The following is a 19,239-nucleotide window of genomic DNA, read 5'->3' on the forward strand; positions in this document are numbered from 1 at the left end:
AAGAAACTAAGATCCTCCTCCATTCTAAGACCAGAGTTATTTCCAAAGGTCGGTGGTTGAACTCAGGCTAGATCTTGTGTTTTCTGACTCCTGGTCCAGGCCCTCTCTGTTGCTCTCACATGACTCAAGACTTTTATTACATGCTTCTCTGATTCTAAGTGGGTCTGATTAGAAATGGAACTTCCATTGTCTATACAAATTACCTTCAGCTTTTTTATAGTTCAACACCCAACTTACTAATTTGAAAGTTGATTAGATCATCCCATACTTCATCAAGTTCATTCAAATCATACTAGTGAATTTTTGATAGTTAATAATACTCTTTAACTCAGTATGCCCAAATCTATGGAGTCTGGACAAGCCTTTTACTTAATACCTACCCAAAGAAAGAATAAGACAACAAGTATACTAACAGAGCTGGATAGATAATTGTAATGAAAGCTGTAGATACTAAATATCTAATCAATTGTAGCTTGTTATAGGGACCATTTCTAAGATTTCAATTGCTATGCCATCTGAATATTTGTTAACTGCATTTAAGTGCCCATCTCATATATGATGATAAATATCCTATCACACACACCAAAATATGGGCCATGAACTCAAAAAACTTAATAAAAAAAAAGATTGATAATATTAGTGGATGATGTGATACACCAATGGATCTGTCTTGATCTCATTCATAAAACTACATTGTTAGTTGGAATGAAGTCAGGTTCCTTCTTTCCTCCCTCCCCTTGATTCTCATGAAAAGTTGAAATTTTTTTCCCTTCTTGAGTTCTGGGGGAGAGCAATGCCAGCCATATGGACATACCCATATAAGTTGATGGTACTTGGACCCAGCTTGCCATATAGTAGTTGTCATTAGCTCTAAACCAGTCTTTGCTAAGGAGATACCTGTTCCTAAGTTGTCAGTTGCTGGTTTTGAAAAGGGGTGTAAGAATTTTCCCAGTGACTTCTATTTCTTCTCTCCGTAGCTTAATTCATTTTGAAAATCTGCTCATATGACTATACTATTTTTTTTCTTTGTCATGTGATATGGTTACTTAAAGGGATTCCACTGACATCTTAATTAATCAAAGAAAGAAAATTAAAGATAGAATTGTAGAGTTGTAAAGAATAAGTTATTCTGTGGAATGTAACTAACTGCCAATCTGGTGTAGGGAGCTTAATTTCTTTTAGGTGAAATAGGAATTTAACCTAAGTTCTTTGGTGTCTGCCTGCTGCACTTCCCAGAATGGAGATTTTTGAATTTAATTAATTGTCTAGCCCAGGGCATACTAATTATATTCCAGAATAGAGGCTTTCAGGAAAAAAATATATTTCTCTTTTGTTTAATTTAGGCACTTTCTATACCCTTGAATCTGCTGGTTTTGTTAGCTTAGAATGCTTGGTCTCTGCTTTCTGACCAGGGATTCTTCTTTTTTATGTGTGTCACAAATGATAGCTTTGGCAGTTTGGTGATCCCTATGGACTTCTCCAAGTGATGTTTTTAAATACACTGAATAAAATACATAGACTTATTTTTAAAAACAACAACAAAACACAGTTATAGTGTTCTATCTTATCTATCCATCTATCTTTCATCATCTATTATCTAATCTATCATCTTTCTATCATCCATTTATCATCTTCTATGTTCCATCTATCTTCCATCTATCTATCGATCTACCCATCTGTCTGTCTGTCTATCTATCTATCTATCTACAAATCCTAACCCCAAAATCCATCCACCAGGAGCATAAATAGGTGGTTTTTCAATCAACAAACCTGTATGAAGAGTTTACTTCTTATGTATAAGCCGACTATGCTAAGTGCCTGGGCCACCAAAAAATTGGCAAAATAAGTTTCTGTCCTCAAGGAGTTCACATTCTAATTGGGGAAAGAACATAAAAATAATTAGGCATATATAAGAAGTGCGCTGAATAGATGAAGGTTATCCCAAAGGAGAAGGCTTTTTAGCAGTTTGAGTTTGAGGTCAGGGAGACTGGGAAGGGCTAGGTTGAGGGAACAATAGGAACTTCTTGCGACACAAACCAGGTCAGCCCTATTCTTCATCTCAGCACTGGAATGAAGGACAAATTATAGGCAGGGATCAGTTAGATGACTATTGCTGTCATCCAGGCAAGAGGGGATAAGGGCTTGAACTAGAGTAGTGGCTATATTGATGCCTAAAAGGCTGTTATCGCAAGTTTGACAATTGAGTGACTATGAGGAGTTGAGTGAGAATGAGGATTTGTGCATAACACCAGAGTCATGACCCTGAGGACTTAGAAGAATGTTGGTATCCCAGTAATGATGGGGAAATTCAAAAGAGTAGAGGATTTAGACAAAAATAACGAATTCTTTTTCGAACATGTTTAGCTTGAGATGCCTTTAGAACATCTAGATATCTAAGAAGCTCTCAAAGATGTTTGAGCTCAGCAGAGAAATTAAGGAGATGTATGTATGTATCTGGGAATGATTGGCAATTCAGGGATTTTAACCTTTTTTTTTTTTTGAGTGTCATAGATACCTTTGGCAGTCTGGTGAAACCTAGGGATCCTTTCTTAGAATAATGTTCTTAAATATATAAAATACAAAAGATTTTGAGATAAAATAATTATATGAAAGGAGAAGATGGGAAGGGGAGGACAAGTGCACAGGACAAAGTGTTTGAGTCCTTTTACTTTTAGAGGGTGTTATATGGATAAGGAACCAGCAAAGAAGACTGAAAAGGAGCAGTCAAATAGGAAGGAGGAAAACCAAGAGTGAGCAGTATCTTGAAAGCCTAGAGAGGGGAGAGGGACTGATAGTGTCAAAGAATTCGAACACATGAAGATTTCTTGGTCTCTCTGTTTTTCTCCATCATAGTTTTGTGTCAGCATCAGGACTATGAATGACAAGCTGGCTTGTGACAAGATACCAAATGGGGTTTGAAAACATTCCAGGCCTAAATTGAGTAGAGAAGACAGAGAGTAGAATTTTAGGGAAAGGTCAGCATTTCCATAATCAAGGGTTCTTAACCATGAACCTCTGGTAAACAGATTTCAGGGGTTGGGATTTTTTAATGAATTTTAAAATATTTCCCTCCAACTACATGCAATGGTAGTTTTCAACAATCATTTCTTTACAAGGTTTTGAGTTTTATATTTTTCTCCTTCCCTTCCCTCCTCCTCTCCCCCTAACAGAAAATAATCCACTATAGTTCATATATGTATAGTCATGCTAAATATAAATCCCTGTTGATGTTTGTCCTTTGTTCTTGAAGAAGACCATGACATCAGGGAGGTGATGCCATGACAAGTACATAATTGAATTAGAGTGGGGGGGTGCCTAAGTCATCAGCCTCACTTTCTCCTTCAGAGCCTTCTGGGTCTAGTAACCAGATATGAATCAGGATAATTGGAGATGGTTCTGGATGTGAGGCAGTTAAAGTGAAATGACTTGCCCAAGGTCACACAGCTAGTAAAAGTCAAGTTCCTGAGGGTGGATTTGAATTCCTGTTCTCCCGAATCCAAGGCCAGTGCTCTATCCAGGGTACCAACTAGCTGCCCCAATTCATCATGTTGTGAAAGAAAAATCAAATCAAAATAAAAAAAAAACCATTAGAGAGGGAAAAAAGCACAATACACAAGGCAACTTTTAAAAACTGAAGATAGTAAGCTCTGGGCTGCATTTGAGTGTTATTTTCCATCACAAGTCGTTTAGAATTGTCTTTATTGTACTACTGAAATGAACAAGTCCATCATAGTTGATCAACATAGGGATTTATTCTTTGATAGATAGATGAATGGAGACAGAGAGAGAAAGAGAGAGAGAACAGTCAGATAGTATACATAAAGTAGAAAGATGAGTAAAAGACATAGGTAAGAACAAGTGTCCAAACTAGAAATAGGTACATGCAGTATCAAAGAGTCAGACAGACTGGTCAGAAAATAGGATGTCTATGAATGTTGGGAAGGCAGGTCAAAAATAAAAAGGGCCTGGACAGCAGAAATTAGGAACCCAGGAAGATATTAGGACAGCAGAGGTCAAAATCCAGAAAAGGTAGAACAAGTGAAAATAATTGCATAAATTTTCAAAGAAAGGAAGGGAATATTTTATACAGAAGTTAGTAATATGATAGTCCCACCCATGTGAATAATGAAATTGTTAACTTCTGTCCCTGAGTACTTTTTTGATAGATTTAAGTGATACCACACTACTGGAATTGCTCTTATCTTGCTCACCAAAGATATGACTGACAAATTTAAAGGTTTTTTTTTTTTCTTAGCTGTTAACATCCTTTACCTTTCTGTAGCAGTTGGCATTAAAATTGAAAACTTTTTTTTGGTTTTGAAAAGGCAAGTAAAGGTCACATTGTTTTTTCAGCATACTAACCTAGCCACAAAGTGTTCTAAAAATCATATGTCTAGATGTATATCCTTTTCCTGGCTCACAAAGTACAGCAGCATGCTCTCTGAGGTATAGGATGGGAAGTTCTCTCTGGAGTACTTATAGGGGTGAATGAAAGGTAAATTCTCTCACATCTATGCAAAGTTATGAAGGAACTTCCTCTAGATCTTTAGAACAGCCCAACCTATGTCTGCCTGATCCAAGAGTTGAGATAAGCTAGATGAGATTTTTGAACCCAAGGACCTGGGTTCAAATGTTGACTCTAGTATTGAATTCACTTCAGGATCCCCAACATCATTGCTCTTTCCTATAATTGAGACAATTGGACTAGATGACCCCTGAAATCCTGTGGCATTCCAAGTCTATTGTCCTGTTCCATGATATTATGTAAACTTAATCCAACTTCTTTCCTGAAAGCGAATTCTCCTGGAGGACCTTGAAGATATCCCATTATCCTTGGCCAAAGCTCTCTATGGTTGATTCATAGCCACAAGCATTTTGCTGCTATTCAGTTCTTCCCTCAAACCTGATTAAAGAGGTTAGCTTAAACTATTTTGGGGTGATGTGGATAAACCAGTAGTTTGATCCTTTTTCATCATTTGCCCAGAGACTGAAGGTAATTCTTAGCATTAACTTGTTCTTAAAAATGAAATCTCTCTTTACCACTGCATTGGCTTGAATCGTAAATCATAGTAGAAAGTGATTTTCATATGTACTGTCTATTGTTTTACTTTCCCCTCAATTCAGTAAACATTAAGTCCCTACTGTTTATAGGACATTTGTTAGTGAGGAAACAAATAATACTCTCTGTTTCATTTATTTGTTTGTTTATTTATATTGTAGCTGTAAATGTGTATAAACAAGTGTGATAAGAGGGAGAATGTGAGAAAGGTAAAGGAAGGGGTTTGATAGTACTATACAAAATATGAAGAGGAAGATATTACTTTTGTGAGCCATCTGGGCTGGGTTTTAAGAGAAGAGAAGATTTTAAGTAGATTAGAAATGGAAAACATTTGTTTTAGGCAAGGATGCTACATAGGAGAGCCAAGACAATATCAGAGAAAAGCTCATCTTGTGGTTTGACTGCAAAATAGTGTATGAAGGGGGAATAACGTGGAATAAAAATGGAAAGGTAAATTAGTGTCCAATTGAGAAGTAGAGGAGCATTTGGACAGAAGTAGACAAAGTAGTCAGAAAGTCCTATGTAATTCTGACCCCATAGCTGGATGACCAGGAGCAAGTCATCTTTGCCAACTTTAGAACATTATATCAATGGCAGTTAATTGCTATTATTGTTACTATACAGGGAATCCTAAAGGTCAAGGCAGGGATTTAGGTTTTTATCCTATAAGAAATGGGGGGGGGGGGAGTGGGAGAGAGAGAGAGAGAGAGAGAGAGAGAGAGAGAGAGAGAGAGAGAGAGAGAGAGAGAGAGAGAGAGAGATTTTAAAGATGATTTTGGCAGCAGTATGAAGGATAGATATATTAGAGATAGGAATGTTTGGTTATTAAAGTAGCCCAGATGAGAAACAATGATCTAGGGTGCTGGCACAGGAAAGGATGGAAGATTATATTGTAGAAGTAGTACAGATAAGACTTATAAACTGATTGACTAAAGGGAGTGAGAGAAAAGGAAGGAAATGCCAGAGATGCCTTAAGAGTTTTTACTCTGGATAACTGGGGTGGATTTTGGAAAGATTTGTACATGCTGAATGAGAGGTATTGGGTGGATACGTGGCAGGTAGGAATGTGGGGTTAGAGTTCATAGGACAGATTGGGGGTAGATAAATAGATTTGGGAATCAGAATCATCTGCATAGAGATTCATTGAAAGCATGGAAGTGAATGATATTAGCAAGAAAAAGACTAAAAAAGAAAAAGGGAAAATAAAGTAAAAGGGCTAAGGATAGGTCTTGAGGGCTCCCTATACTGAAGAATCAGAAGATCAGAGAAGCACCGGCTCTGGACAGTCAGGATGATCTGAGTTCAATCGACCCATACTTAATGTATGACCCCATTACTTTGGGGGGGGGGGGGAAATGAAAAGAAAATATATCAGTAAAAGAATAATCAGACAGAACAGATCCAGGAGGGAACTTGTCATAGAAACTTAGGAGGAGAGAATATTGAGTAGAAGTAGGATGGGACACAATGCCAACTGCTATAGAAAAGTTAAGGAGGTTAACAGCTAAGGAAAAAACCTTTAAATTTGTCAATCATATCTTTGGTGACCAAGATAAGAGCAATTCTAGTAGTGTGGTATGGGAATAAACCAGATTTCAGAAGGGTTGAGTAGTGAATGAATGGTAAGAACGTCAGGGCAGGGAATATTTTCTTAGAAAAATTTCACAGTAAAAAGATGATAGATAGCTGATGGGGACAGAGATTGTTAGGTTCAAGGGAAGTTTTCACATGAATAGAGAAATCTCATTTTCAAGATATATAAGGAAATGATTGAAATTGATTACAATAAAAACTGTTACTCAATTGATAAATCATTCAAAGATATAAAGAGGAGTTTTAAAGGAAGAAAATGCATATATGCTACAAATTAGTTACTAATTCAAGAAATACAAATTAAATCTATTTTGAGTTTCTACCATACACCTATCAGATTGGCACAATTGACCTTTTAAAAAAGGGAAATGATAAATGTTGGAGGGATATGGGAAACATGGACATTAATGTTCTGTTGATGGAGCTGTGAATATGGTCCAGACATTCTGGAAAGCAATTAGGAATCTTATCCAAAATTAACTAACTCGTGTATACCTTTGACTCAGCAATATGCCATTATTAAACCTATACCCAAAAGAGATCAAAGGAAGACAAAAAGGATCCACATGTTCAAAAAATATTTATAGAAACCCTCTTTGTCCTAATAAAGAATTGGAAACTAATTGACTGCACAACAATTGTGGATTGACTGAATAGAGTTTGGTTATATGAATGTAAAGAAATGGTATCAGTTAGACCTGGGAAGACTTTGTTTGAACTGTTGCATATGAGCTGTGTAGAACCAGCAGAACAGTTTCTACATAACCACATGACTGTCAAAACAAACATCTTTTAAAGACATGGAGAACTCTAATGAATGCAATGATCAATCATGATTCCAGAAGATGATAGGGGATGAATTCAAAGTACAGAATGAGACACATTTTTTTGGACATGGCCAATGTAGTAATTTATTTTCCTATACCCTGCATATATTTATTTCAAAGGGAGGTACGAGGTTGAAAAAAATTGATTTTCATTCATTGAAAACATAAATTTTAATTAAAAAGATAAAAAGCTATATAGAAGCAAAAAAGGAAAAAGAAAGTAAATAGGAGACCTGAAACTATTTAAAGCAAAGAGAGAAGAGCCAGCAGAGGTACTAAATGTGAGAAAGGAAAAAGGAAAGAGAAAGGGAGTGGGGGTGGGGGTGGGGGCAGAGATGAAAAGAAAGAGGAAAGTTGAGAGAAGAGAAGAATTCCAAGAGTTCTCTGTTGAGGACAGCATGAATCTGTAGGGATCCAGTCAACATCGCTTCATGACTTCCTGAAGCAGTGGTCAAGAATGGCAGTCAGGCAAAGGACTCATTTCTAAAATATACAGAGAACTGAGTCAAATTTTCAAAAAAAAAAAAGCCATTCCTCAATTGACAAATGGTCAAAGGAAATGCAAAGACAATTTACAGCTGAGGAAATCAAAGCATAGTCATATGAAAAATTGCTCTAAATCATTACTTATTAGAGAAATGCAAATTAAAGCATCTCTGAGATACCACCTCACACCTCTCAGACTGGCCAATAGGACCAGAAAGGACAGTGATCAATGTTGGAAGGGAAGTGGAAAATCTGGGACACTGATGCACTGTTGGTGGAGCTGTGAACTCATCCAACCATTCTGGAGAGCAATTTGGAATTATGCCCAAAGGGCAAAAAAAAAAAAATGTGCATGCCTTTTGATCCAGCAATACCACTGAAGAGATTATGAAAAAAGAATAAAAATATCACTTGTGCAAAAATATTCATAGCAGCCCTGTTTGTGGTAGCAAAGAATCGGAAATTAAGTAAATGTCCTTCAATTGGGGAATGGCTTAGCAAACTATGGTATATGTATGTGATGGAACACTATTATTCTATTAGAAACCAGGAGGGGTGGGAATTCAGGGAAACCTGGAAGGATTTGCATGAACTGATGCTGAGCAAGATAAGTAGAACCAGAAAAACATTGTACAACCTAACAGCAACATGAGGGTGATGATCTACCTTAATGGACTTGCTCATTCCATCAGTGCAACAATCAGGGACAATTTTGGGCTGTCTGCAATGGAGAATACCATCTGTATCCAGAGAAAGAATGTGGAGTTTGAACAAAGACCAAAGACTATTACCTTCAATTTAGGAAAAAAACCTGTTTTCTCATTATGTAATTTTGCTATCTCTTATACTTTTCATCACATTCATTTGAGATCAATGTATACCATGGAAACAATGTAAAGACTTATCACCACCTTCTAGGGGGCAGGGATTATAAAACTCAAAATAAATAAAATCTTTCTAAGGAAAACAAAAAGAATGGCAGTCAGGAAAGATGTGGAAGAAAGAGGAGACCAAATCACCAGGGTGCTCAGCTGGGGGCAAGGCTTTCAAGGAAGACAGTGTACCCTTGAGTTGGCTGCCAAGAAGGGAAGGAATTGAGGTTGGCAGCAGGTCCTAGAGCCAGAGAACTAGGAGCTATAGGGGCAGACCTTAGCTGTGGGAAAGGAGGCTCCATCAGAGTTGGGGCTCTTGGCAAGGATGGGAAGGACTGTGGCCTGATCATCTTTGTGATTGGCCAAGGGAGAGTGCAGACGTGGTCATGGGAGTTGATGATAAAAGAGAGGCATGCATCTTGAAGTCACTGAAGATCATGGCAGGGGGAGGTAGGAGAAGAGAAGAAAGACTAAAGTAGGTGCAGAAATCTTTCAGGAAGTTAATAGAAGAACGTCAAGATCTGTGGTCACTAACAGAAAGAATTAAGGTACAATGATATGGCTCCCCACCTTGTAGCTCTCTTGGGATGAGATCTTATTATTGGAGAAGCCTCAGCTAAAGTGCGAGTGTGTGTGGGGTGGAGGTGATGTGTGCTGGTTGCCTGTCTCGGAGAGACCACCTACCACAGGCTAAGCTAGGGCTGTATTGAACATTCTGGAGTCCACTTCTCACTTCTGGTTTTCCTTGCTTCTTCAACACTTCCCCCTGCAGAGCCAATCACCATCCGGAGGTTATCTGGGTCAGCAAGATATTGGACTGTCAAACCAGAAATCGGCTTCAGCTTTGCTTTTCTATCAGACCTGTCTGCTTCTGTCAGCAAAATGCCTAATAGACGAAATAAGCCAGCAAGGCTTATAGCACTCATCTGAATAAAATAAGCCCCTTGGCTTCCTCCTTCAGCTTCATTTTAATCAAGGTTTCCAGCGGGAATTAAAAGTTAAAAAAGAAAAACTACTCTCCCACTCATCCCCACAGCATCCTGCAGGAGTCTGTCTGTCTGTCTGTCTGTCTCTCCCCCCCCCCTTTTATTTTACCTTCTTTCTCCCTCCTCTTCTCAGTCTTCTTAAAAACTCCTCCTTTGTTTTCTGAACTTAATCCAGACCCCTTCTCTGCATGCATGGTAGGAGCTCTATAAATGTTTGTTGAGTGAATGAAAAAATTGAATGTCCTTTGGTCTTTGTGAAAGCTGTGTGTCTATTACCACGTGAGAGACACTATCCCTCTCAGTTGTGTTATGTTTTCCCCTGGTAGATGAGTTGATGTTACAGTCATTCTGTGAAACAGTGGCACCAGGCAGGTGTGCTGGGAGGCCAAAGTATTCTGGGTCACATTTGGCTTTCTTTCAACCCTCTCTCACAATTTCTAAGGAGGGGCCCAGGCTGGCTTTTGCCCCTAGTCCCAAAAAGAGAAGGGTGGAGGAAGATGAAGCCCGCTCTCCCTTTGGCATCTCTTTCACGTGTTTCCAGAGACATACAGCTGCTTGGTTAATTGCTTGTTGCTGCAGTTTTATCCAAACCATTATTTTCTGAGAGGCTGTGCATCTGTAGCAGGCTTCGCTCTTGGCCTTGACCCAGCACTGGGTAAGGCCCATGTTGGACATTGATGGAAGCCCAGCCCTGGTTTGTTTGGAAAGTGCAATCACACTTTAATACAACAGTGCAAAAGTTCAGGACGAAAGCCTATTAAGAAAGCAAGTCTAGTGATACAAAGCCTGGGCCATACTGTCCGTCTGCAAAGCTGAAGAAAATAACAATTAGAAATTAGAGGGCACCTTACATTTGGAGCTCTCTCCTGCCCAGGGTTTTACAGGCATAGATTCCCCATTCCCTATAGCTCCCCAAGAGGTAGGTGGACAGTGAGGAGTAATGTTTCCCTTTTATTGGTGAACTTGGGGCCTGGGCAAAGGCAAAGGGAATGGATTGTAGACAAGTATGTTCAACTTTCACAGATTCAGTACTTCAGTACTAATAGTGTTTCTGACATATCTTAGAGCAGTCTGGGCTTTGCCTCCAAGTTGGGTTGAGTCACTGGATCATTGAAAGGAGTAAAAAATGAGCTAATATATTCCAAGATAATCCATTTCAAGCCTATGATTCAGTTGTGCGGTGTCTGAGCCCATCAGGTGATTCCTTCCAGGCCATTTATAATCTCTTCCACAGATGCAGAACCAGCTTGTGACTTTCTGGGTCTCTTTCCTTTTGTCTCTAAGCTTCATTTTCTTTCAAGTACAACATTATGTTTTCCTGATCTTGCTGCTGAATTTTTTTTTTCATTTTACTAAGAAAAATACTTCTGATTATTTTGTCTGCTTTTTAGGGATTAGAGATTGAAGAGGTCTGCAGCTGTTCCACACATTCCTAAGGGATGCAGACTTTTTCCCTTTAAATGCCCAAGCATTACACAATGTAAAGCTCTGGGGGTGGGGAGAGGAAAGAGGCTGTCCAAATACATGCTAGCAGGAAAAGATATGAAGACAAACTAAGCTCCCTTGGCTTCATCCCCACCAAATGCAAGAGGGCTGCACAGCCATTGATTCAGAAATGACTGGAGCAGAACCTTTGCCTGCCCCCTCTGACATCTCTGTCTCTCTGACATGCCCATTCTCTAGCCTGGGGTCTCTGGTTGAGACTTCTCTACTTCCCTTGGCTCGGGCCAGCAGCAGATCTCCTGTTTCTGTGGCTTCTTCTATTGCGCTCCTTGGCCCTCCATCTCTTTCATTTCCCATTCCCCCAATCTTTGCCTGATCTGACTGAGAAAGGAGTGGCCTTGAAAAACTGAAAGCCTTAAATGAAAAGCTCCTGGCTCTGTGGGGCAAGGACAGAGCATCTTGTGGGAGGAAACTGGCAGTAGAGTATCTTGCAGTGGTCCATCAGTCAATCCATATGCTTTTATCAGTCAGTGTGCCAGGATCTTGGCCAGGGGTACAGGGGTACAGGGACATAAATGATGCCATCAAGGAAGGCAGCATGATACATGGATAAAGAGAAACACTGTAAGTATATTTAGAATATATATATATATATATATATATATATATATATATGTATATATATGTGTGTGTGTGTGTGTACACACACACACACACAAATGAATACAGGGTCTTTCAGGGGGGATGGCACCAGTCTTGGGGGGATCAGAAATGGACCCCGGTAGGAGGTGTGGCTTAGGATTCTGAGAGTAGAATGTTCTGGACATGGAGGAACAGAGCTAGAAAATGGAGTGTGAGGACCAGAGGCAAGACAATCTGTCTGGATCAAAGAAGATGAGAAATTCAGTGTCATGAAGCTGGAGAGGCAGATTGGGGCCATCTACCCCTTTCCAACCTAAGCCCTCCCATCCCAGCCTCTGAGATAGACTCTGACATTGTATCAGATTCCTGCATGGAGGAAAGATTCAGATGTGCCTTACTGCTCCTTCTGCTTCCAATATCTATCGGTCAGCATTGATGAAATGCCTCCTATGGCTAGGTACTGGGCTAGGCACTAGAGATACAGAGAAGCCAAAGAGGACACTTGCTCTCTAGAAGTTCACAATCTAATGAGGGAGACAAGGAGACAACAAATCTGTACAAAGCAAGCTCTGTGTGAGGAGGCAAGGGAAGGCTTCCCCTAGAGGTGGGATTTTAGTAAGGACCTAAAGGAAGCCTAGGAGTCAATAGTTAGAGCAGAGGAGGGAGAGCTGTGGCATGAGGTGGGAGGGGCATTAATGTCTGGAGCCTTGCTCATAGATCAGCCAAGAGGATTAGTGGAAGAGGAAAAAGACCAGATCTATGAAGGAGAGTAATAGTCATCAAAGCTAAAACCTTCATTTTATGGATGAGGAAACTAAGGGTCAGAGAGGACCTTGCCCAAGATCACACAGCTGATGACTTCCTTTTAAGAAAGATTTTATTTATTTTGAGTTTTGCAATTCCCCCCGCCCCATTCTTGCTTCCCTCCCCCCACAGAAGGCATTCTGTTAATCTTTACATTGTTTCCATGGTATACATTGATCTCAGTTGAATGTGATGACAGAGAAATCATATCCTTAGATTCTTTCCTTTTTAGAGTAGAAGGTCATTGTTATAGCAGTGTTCTGCGAAGAATACCCAAAGAACAGGAAACTACTCCTATGAAATCATAACTCAGTGATATACTTGTTTTTGAACCCAAAGTGTGTTTTAAACTTGCAATTATTTCGAAACTTGCCTTTGTTCACTTTGACAAGGAGAGCCAGCAGTGTGGTATAATATGGCATTCCCCTTCTAATGTGCCATTCCTCTCTGTGTCTTCTCATACCGTATTCCTCCAATCCTCTGCCAAAAGAAGAGAAGAGGTAGATGTGTAAGAAAAAGTGGCAGCACTCTCAGGAGAGGATAGATAGACGAGGTAGAATGACCAAGAAGGAAGCTAGCCAAGCAGTTTACATGATGAGAAATGAGAGTTGGAGTGAAAAGAAAAGAACTGGTTCAAGGAAGGATAGAGAGGAAGGATTGACCAGGTTGTAGAATCTTGAGCTGAAAAGATTTAGGTCATCTATCTAGTTTAAGTCCCTTATTTTATAGATCAAGAACCTGAGAGCCCTTGAATGAACCTAGAAAATGGTTTAGGTTTTAAGAGGAAAAGTCACGATTTGATTCCATATCCTCTGAGTCCAGATCCATCACTCTATCCAGTCTACTATTCTGCTTCCAGCCTTCAACAATTTAGTGGATACACATGGTTGGGGAGAGGTGACTCCGACGTTAGGAGGCCAAAAGATCTGGCACCTTTCATCTTCACCCTGGCCATGTTCTGTTTGGTGCACACTTTATATAGTAGCCTGCATTTAAGGGCCCCTGTGTCTGACTCTCCTACATAAAGTGAGTGGTTAGTAAGGACTTCCTATCAGCCAGACACTATGTTAAGTTCTGAAGGTTCAAATAGTCCCCACCCTCAAGGAGCTGACTTCTAATGAGAGGAAGATAACAGATTGAAAAAGAGCTGAAAAGCAAAGGCATTGTTGGAAGAAGGTGCTTATTGGGGCATGGTGGTAAAGTCTGAGCATCTCAAAGTGGAGGTCCTGGAGGAGCTCACAAACGGGCAGGGGGCTGCAGGGGCAAGATCTTCCAAGATGAGAAGACTGCAGGGAGCAGGGTGGGATCCTCCAGAGTAGGAAGTGTCAGGAGGGAGTCTGAGAAAGGAATAAGGCACTGGCAGCCCTTAAAATGGAGGTGCCAAGAGGACCTTGGCTGTGGGAGAAGGCTGCTGACAAAAGGTGCCACCTGCTCCAAACTGACTAAACTGGATGACCACTAGTTCCTGGGTAGCTGTTCCTATCTTGTTCTTTTTAGTCCTCTATGCCTGAAATATAATCATAATAACATTGATAGTGCTTCACTCTGTGAAGAGCTTTACAATGATTATCTCATTAGAGCTTCATAAAATCCTGGGAGGAAGGTGCAATTATAATCTCTCTTTTACCGGGGATGGGGAGGGGGGACTGTGGCAGTTTTTTTAAGTGACTCACTCAGGGTTACCCAGCTACTGTGACTGAATCAGGATATGAACTCGGGTCTTCAGAATTTCAGGCTTGGTGCTCTATCCATCATTAACACCATGTTATACACTCCCTTCTTCCCTGACAGAAGCAGTCCAATATAGACTCTACATATATAACCATGATAAAAAGATCCATATTAATCTCCTTATTACTTTCTATTGGAGTGCTCTTGTTTCAATTTATGTCAACTGAACCTATTATAATCTATCTCATATGTTGCAGCTTAGAATGTGATAAAGATAGAGATCCAGATAAAGTGCTACAAGAAATAAATGAGAAAGAAAAGGTTACTTTCAGCTGGAAGTATAAGAGAGGAGTAGAGCATAATGGATAGAGGATTAGGTTTGGAGGTAGGATGACCTGGGTTCAAGCTTGACACATATTGGCTTACCAGTCCATGTATAATTTTCTTAATTTCATCATACCTCAGGCAACTAAGATTCTAAGTTATATACAAGTTACCAATTTGGGGTGATGGAGAATGCTTTGATTCTGAGAGTTCCCTAAACTAATGAAGTGATAAGTCCAAACCAAAAAAAAATCCAGTTATTCTTATTATCATCATAATACATTTGAATACATTTAATAGCCCCTCTATTTGACTGTAATCTTCTTCAGGGCAGGGAATGCCTCTTATTTCATCTTTGTATTCTTGGGCAGCTAGGTAGTACAGTAAATAGAGTACTGGGTCTAGAGTCAGGAGGTCCCAAGTTCCAATTCAGTCTCAGATGCTAACTGGGTAACCCTGACACATCACTTAACCATGTGTGCCTCAGTTTCCTCATCTATAAAATGATCTGGAGAAGGAAATGGCAAGCCATTCCAGTATCTTTGCCGAGAAAACCCCAAATGAGGTCATGGAGAGTTGGGCATGAATCCACAACTCAACACAACAGTCTCATAGCCTGTTCAAGTAGTGAACAACAAATATCTGGGGAGCTGAAATCTGAAATATAAAGGGGTAAAAAGGGGGCATTAAGGGAATTCAGTTAGATGGTCTCCATTGGGCAGGGCACTGTGCTAAATAGTGGGGGCACAAGGACAAAAATAAAATAAAACTTGTCTTCATGGATCTTAAAGATTATTGAAAAGATGCATTTTAACACAAGTAAGTAAATATCAAATCATTTCAGAAGGGGACAAGGTCTTATGGGGTCTTGAACTTTGTAGACATAGGGAAGTCAGCCTGTAAAACAGCTGAGATGTAGAATAGGAAATGCCATCTATGGGCAGCCTCAAGCCTGGAAAGTGAGACTGAAGGCAGAATGTGAAGGGCTTTATTATTTTTTTTCAGTTAATAGTATTTTGGGGTCTTTTTCAATTGTATGTTAAGAAAGTTTTCAACATTCGTTTTAAGTTCTATAATTTTAAGTTCTATATTTTTTCCTCTCTCTCCCTTCTCCAAGACAACAAGTGATCTGATATAGAAGACATATTTCTGTATTAGTATATTGTGAAAGAAGAATCAGAACAAAAGGGAGAAAACAAGAGAAAGGGAAAACAAAAAACATTTTGTGAAGGATTTTAGATGTCAAATTGGGTAATTGGTATCTTATCAAAAAGCTATTGGGAGTCTTCGAAGAGTATTTGGCAAGGGAGTAATGTAAGATCTCTGGCTGGGATTACCCTGTTGGGTGGAGGATGAATTGGAGAGAATGAATCTGAAAGCAGGGAGACCCATGAGGAGACTGTTGTAGTCATCTGAAATAGTGAGAGCCAGAACTAGGGTTGAGTTTGGGTGAGCAGAGAGAAAGGGATAAATTCTAGAGGCAGCTTATTGGCTTTGAGCAGTAAAGGAAAAGAATGAAGCAAGGATGAATGCAAGGTTTCATGCAGACTTGTACCCTTGACTCAAAAATTGGTGGTATTTTCTACATGAATAGTGAAATTAGGAAGAATGGGGGGGCTTATGGAGGGGAGTTAATGAATTCTATTTTAGACAGTCATATGAGTCTGAGGTGCCTCTGAGGGACCTAGCTAAAAATGTCCAGGATGTGCTTAGTGATGTGGGGCCAATGTCCAGAGAAGGCTGAAGGCTGGGTACCCTGGTTGGTGGTCATCTGAAACTGATCACCTGTCTGGAGCTGTAGAATGAGAAAAGGGCAGAAGCCAGGAGCCCTTTGTCAATGGACAGACTGGAGTAATGATTCCACAAACAGTGCTCACAAGGACTAATGGGGTAGGATGAAGGGAAGCAAAGGGAACAAGCATTTATAGAATGCCAGCTAACTGTTGTTATTATTATTATTATCCCTTTTCATAATTAAGGCTACTGAGGCAAACAGAGATGAAGGGACTTGTCCAGCCTCACACTGCTAGTAAGTGTCTGAAGTCTTATTTGAACTCAGGTCTTCTTGAGTCTGGGCCCCATTCTCTATATCCTGCACCACCTAACTGCCAGTGAGAACCAAGAGATAAGTAATGTCAACAAAAGGAGAGAGAGGAGAGAGGGTGGTCAACCATGCCAAAGAATCGGAGGTCAGAAATGATGACTGATTGAAGGGCCATTGGATTTAGCAGTTAGCAGAGAGACATGGCAGATAGCCTCTATTTTCTCAGTAAAGTAAGAGGTAAGGGGACTCTGAGGGGACTCTGCTGTGGAAAGAGGAGAGGTTGTATAGGAGCCTTGAGGAGGGTACAGATGATGTAGAACAGAGGTTTCAAACACTAGGCCAGCAACTCTCCTGTGGCCCAAAGATTAAAATATCATTCAGAAGTACTCAACAAAATAAGTTTTTAAAAATTAGAACATAGGGGCAGCTAGGTGGCGTAGTGGATAAAGCACTGGCCTTGGAGTCAGGAGTACCTGGGTTCAAATCTGGTCTCAGACATTTAATAATTACCTAGCTGTGTGGCCTTGGGCAAGCCACTTAATCCCATTTGCCTTGCAAAAACCTAAAAAAAAAAATAGAACATATATAATGCAATTTAGTAATTTTCTAAATCATTACTGTAGCCTCACAGATCCTAATCTATGCTTTTGTGACCCCTATGGAGACAGACAGACAGACAGATGATTGTGTGACATAACTGGCTAAGAGTCAGTAACTTTCAAGTAGTCAGTCGACTAGCATTTTAATGTTTACTCTAAGTCAGACATTGGGCTAAATTCTGGAGATATAAAGAAAGGCAAAAGTAGTAGAGAAGATGGGTAGAAGGGGTTTCTAGGGTTGAGTTAGAGGGGAGGTGGTTGATGAGAGATGCTGAAAGTGGTAGTAGAGAGGCTAGCCTAGGAAGGATTGACCAATCCTCCTTCACAGGGAGTAGGAAAGCAGAGGACAGATATCCTGGGTGAGAGTTTACCTCCCTCCACTCACCCCAAAAGGGGTAAAGTCATCATGAGTAAAGAGAGATTTAGGAACAGCTGTGGACTTTACAGTGCAGCATTAAGAACCTTGTTGAAGTTAAAATACATGCATTTGTGGCAATCTGATCATTCTAATTCCTGATTATCTCCCTCTACAGTTTTAGTGACAGATAGTAGGAGCTGACTGAGAATGGCAGATTGTCAAGGGATCTGGGGAGTCAGCATTGGAAGAGACATAATTATGAAGTGGTCAGCTCTAAAATCAAGTCTGAGTAGGGAGAATAGCCCTGATGGATTGGAATACAAGGATAGACTTTTGAAGTAGGGGATGTCATAGGGTCAGACACCAACATGAAGAACTGGAATGGGAGAAATAAGGGAGTGAAAAGTGGAGGCACAGGAAGTTGTGATCAGGGATCACGGTTGCAGGATGGTGATTATGGAAGTATATTCATTGAGGATTTAAAATATATAAATATGAAGCATTATTATTTTCAATGATCTCTTATCTAGAGTACCTCTGCCTTTAAAAAGCATCATTGCATATAATTCTGAATATGACAAAGGTTAAAAATAATCCTTTGGATCCTTCCTTCCTTTCTTTCCTTTTTATGTTCCAATGAGAAAAGATAGGAGAGAAAATAGATTTTTGTTCATTAAAAAAGTAAAATTTTTAAAAATAATCCTTAATTTTAATACAAAATGTATTTTCTGCCCTGCTTTTGGTGGATTCCACCAAGGATCCCAAATAACATCATATAGATCTGGAGAAAATCATTTAGTCTTGTTCATTCTCTTTCCCTGAAGTTGAAGAAGACTCATTGAATTGTTCAAAGTCACACAAAGAGGTTTTTGAATACAGATCCTTTGTAATGGAGTCTTGGAATGACCAACTGCTACCATCTCTGTCATTGGCACCAGAATGACGAAGAGAAGGTCACCTAGGAAGAGAACAGGGACAGAAACACCTTTACCAGGGAATATTTTTAGAAGTACCTGATGCCTCAGAGAAAAATTTCAAAAGGAATTAGATCTCTCATTTAATAAAACACCCTTATTTTTCAAAGGAAGAAATGAATCTCAGATTGCAAAGGAAATTCATCCCAGGTCTTTGATTCCAGACTCTGTACACTATCCATAATACAACAGGTTTTAAGTATCCAGGAGTGGGCAATATACTAGATGGACCATAACCAAGTGGGGGTTGGGTCACTCTTTCTGACTAATGGCATCTATTTTTGAGACAGCGGGACAGGGAAAAGGATCTCTTTTTGGAAATTTTTTTTCTCTGCATGACATTAACTGGCTCCTATGGGAATAGCCCAATCATGCCTTCATCATTCTTTCATTCGATAGACATCCTTCAGTAGACATCTTTCATTCAGTAGATGTTGTCTCATTATTAATAGCAATGTATTGGGAACTGAAGGAGATATGAAGAGCCTCAAGATGTGGTACTTGCCTTCATGGAGCTTCCGTCTCATAGACATCATGAATAATTGATGTATGTATTT

At 39.7% G+C, this 19,239-nt stretch overlaps 1 protein-coding gene across 12 annotated transcripts in view; it reads left to right on the forward strand.

Moving 5' to 3' along the window:
* SRGAP2 (SLIT-ROBO Rho GTPase activating protein 2) overlaps positions 1-19,239 on the forward strand; it is a 251,180-nt gene that overhangs the window by 110,119 nt on the left and 121,822 nt on the right. Inside the window, exon 1 of one of the 12 annotated variants that reach the window (XM_074222522.1) lies at positions 11,974-19,229. The exons of the other annotated variants lie outside the window; for them this stretch is intronic. Within the exon in view, the coding sequence (XP_074078623.1) occupies positions 19,228-19,229 (2 nt within the window). The 5' untranslated portion in view covers positions 11,974-19,227. Of the gene's footprint in view, positions 1-11,973; positions 19,230-19,239 lie in introns of those variants that run through there. 12 annotated transcript variants of the gene reach the window in all.

Source organism: Macrotis lagotis, chromosome 2, assembly GCF_037893015.1.
Source record: "Macrotis lagotis isolate mMagLag1 chromosome 2, bilby.v1.9.chrom.fasta, whole genome shotgun sequence".
Classification (NCBI taxonomy): domain Eukaryota; kingdom Metazoa; phylum Chordata; class Mammalia; order Peramelemorphia; family Peramelidae; genus Macrotis; species Macrotis lagotis.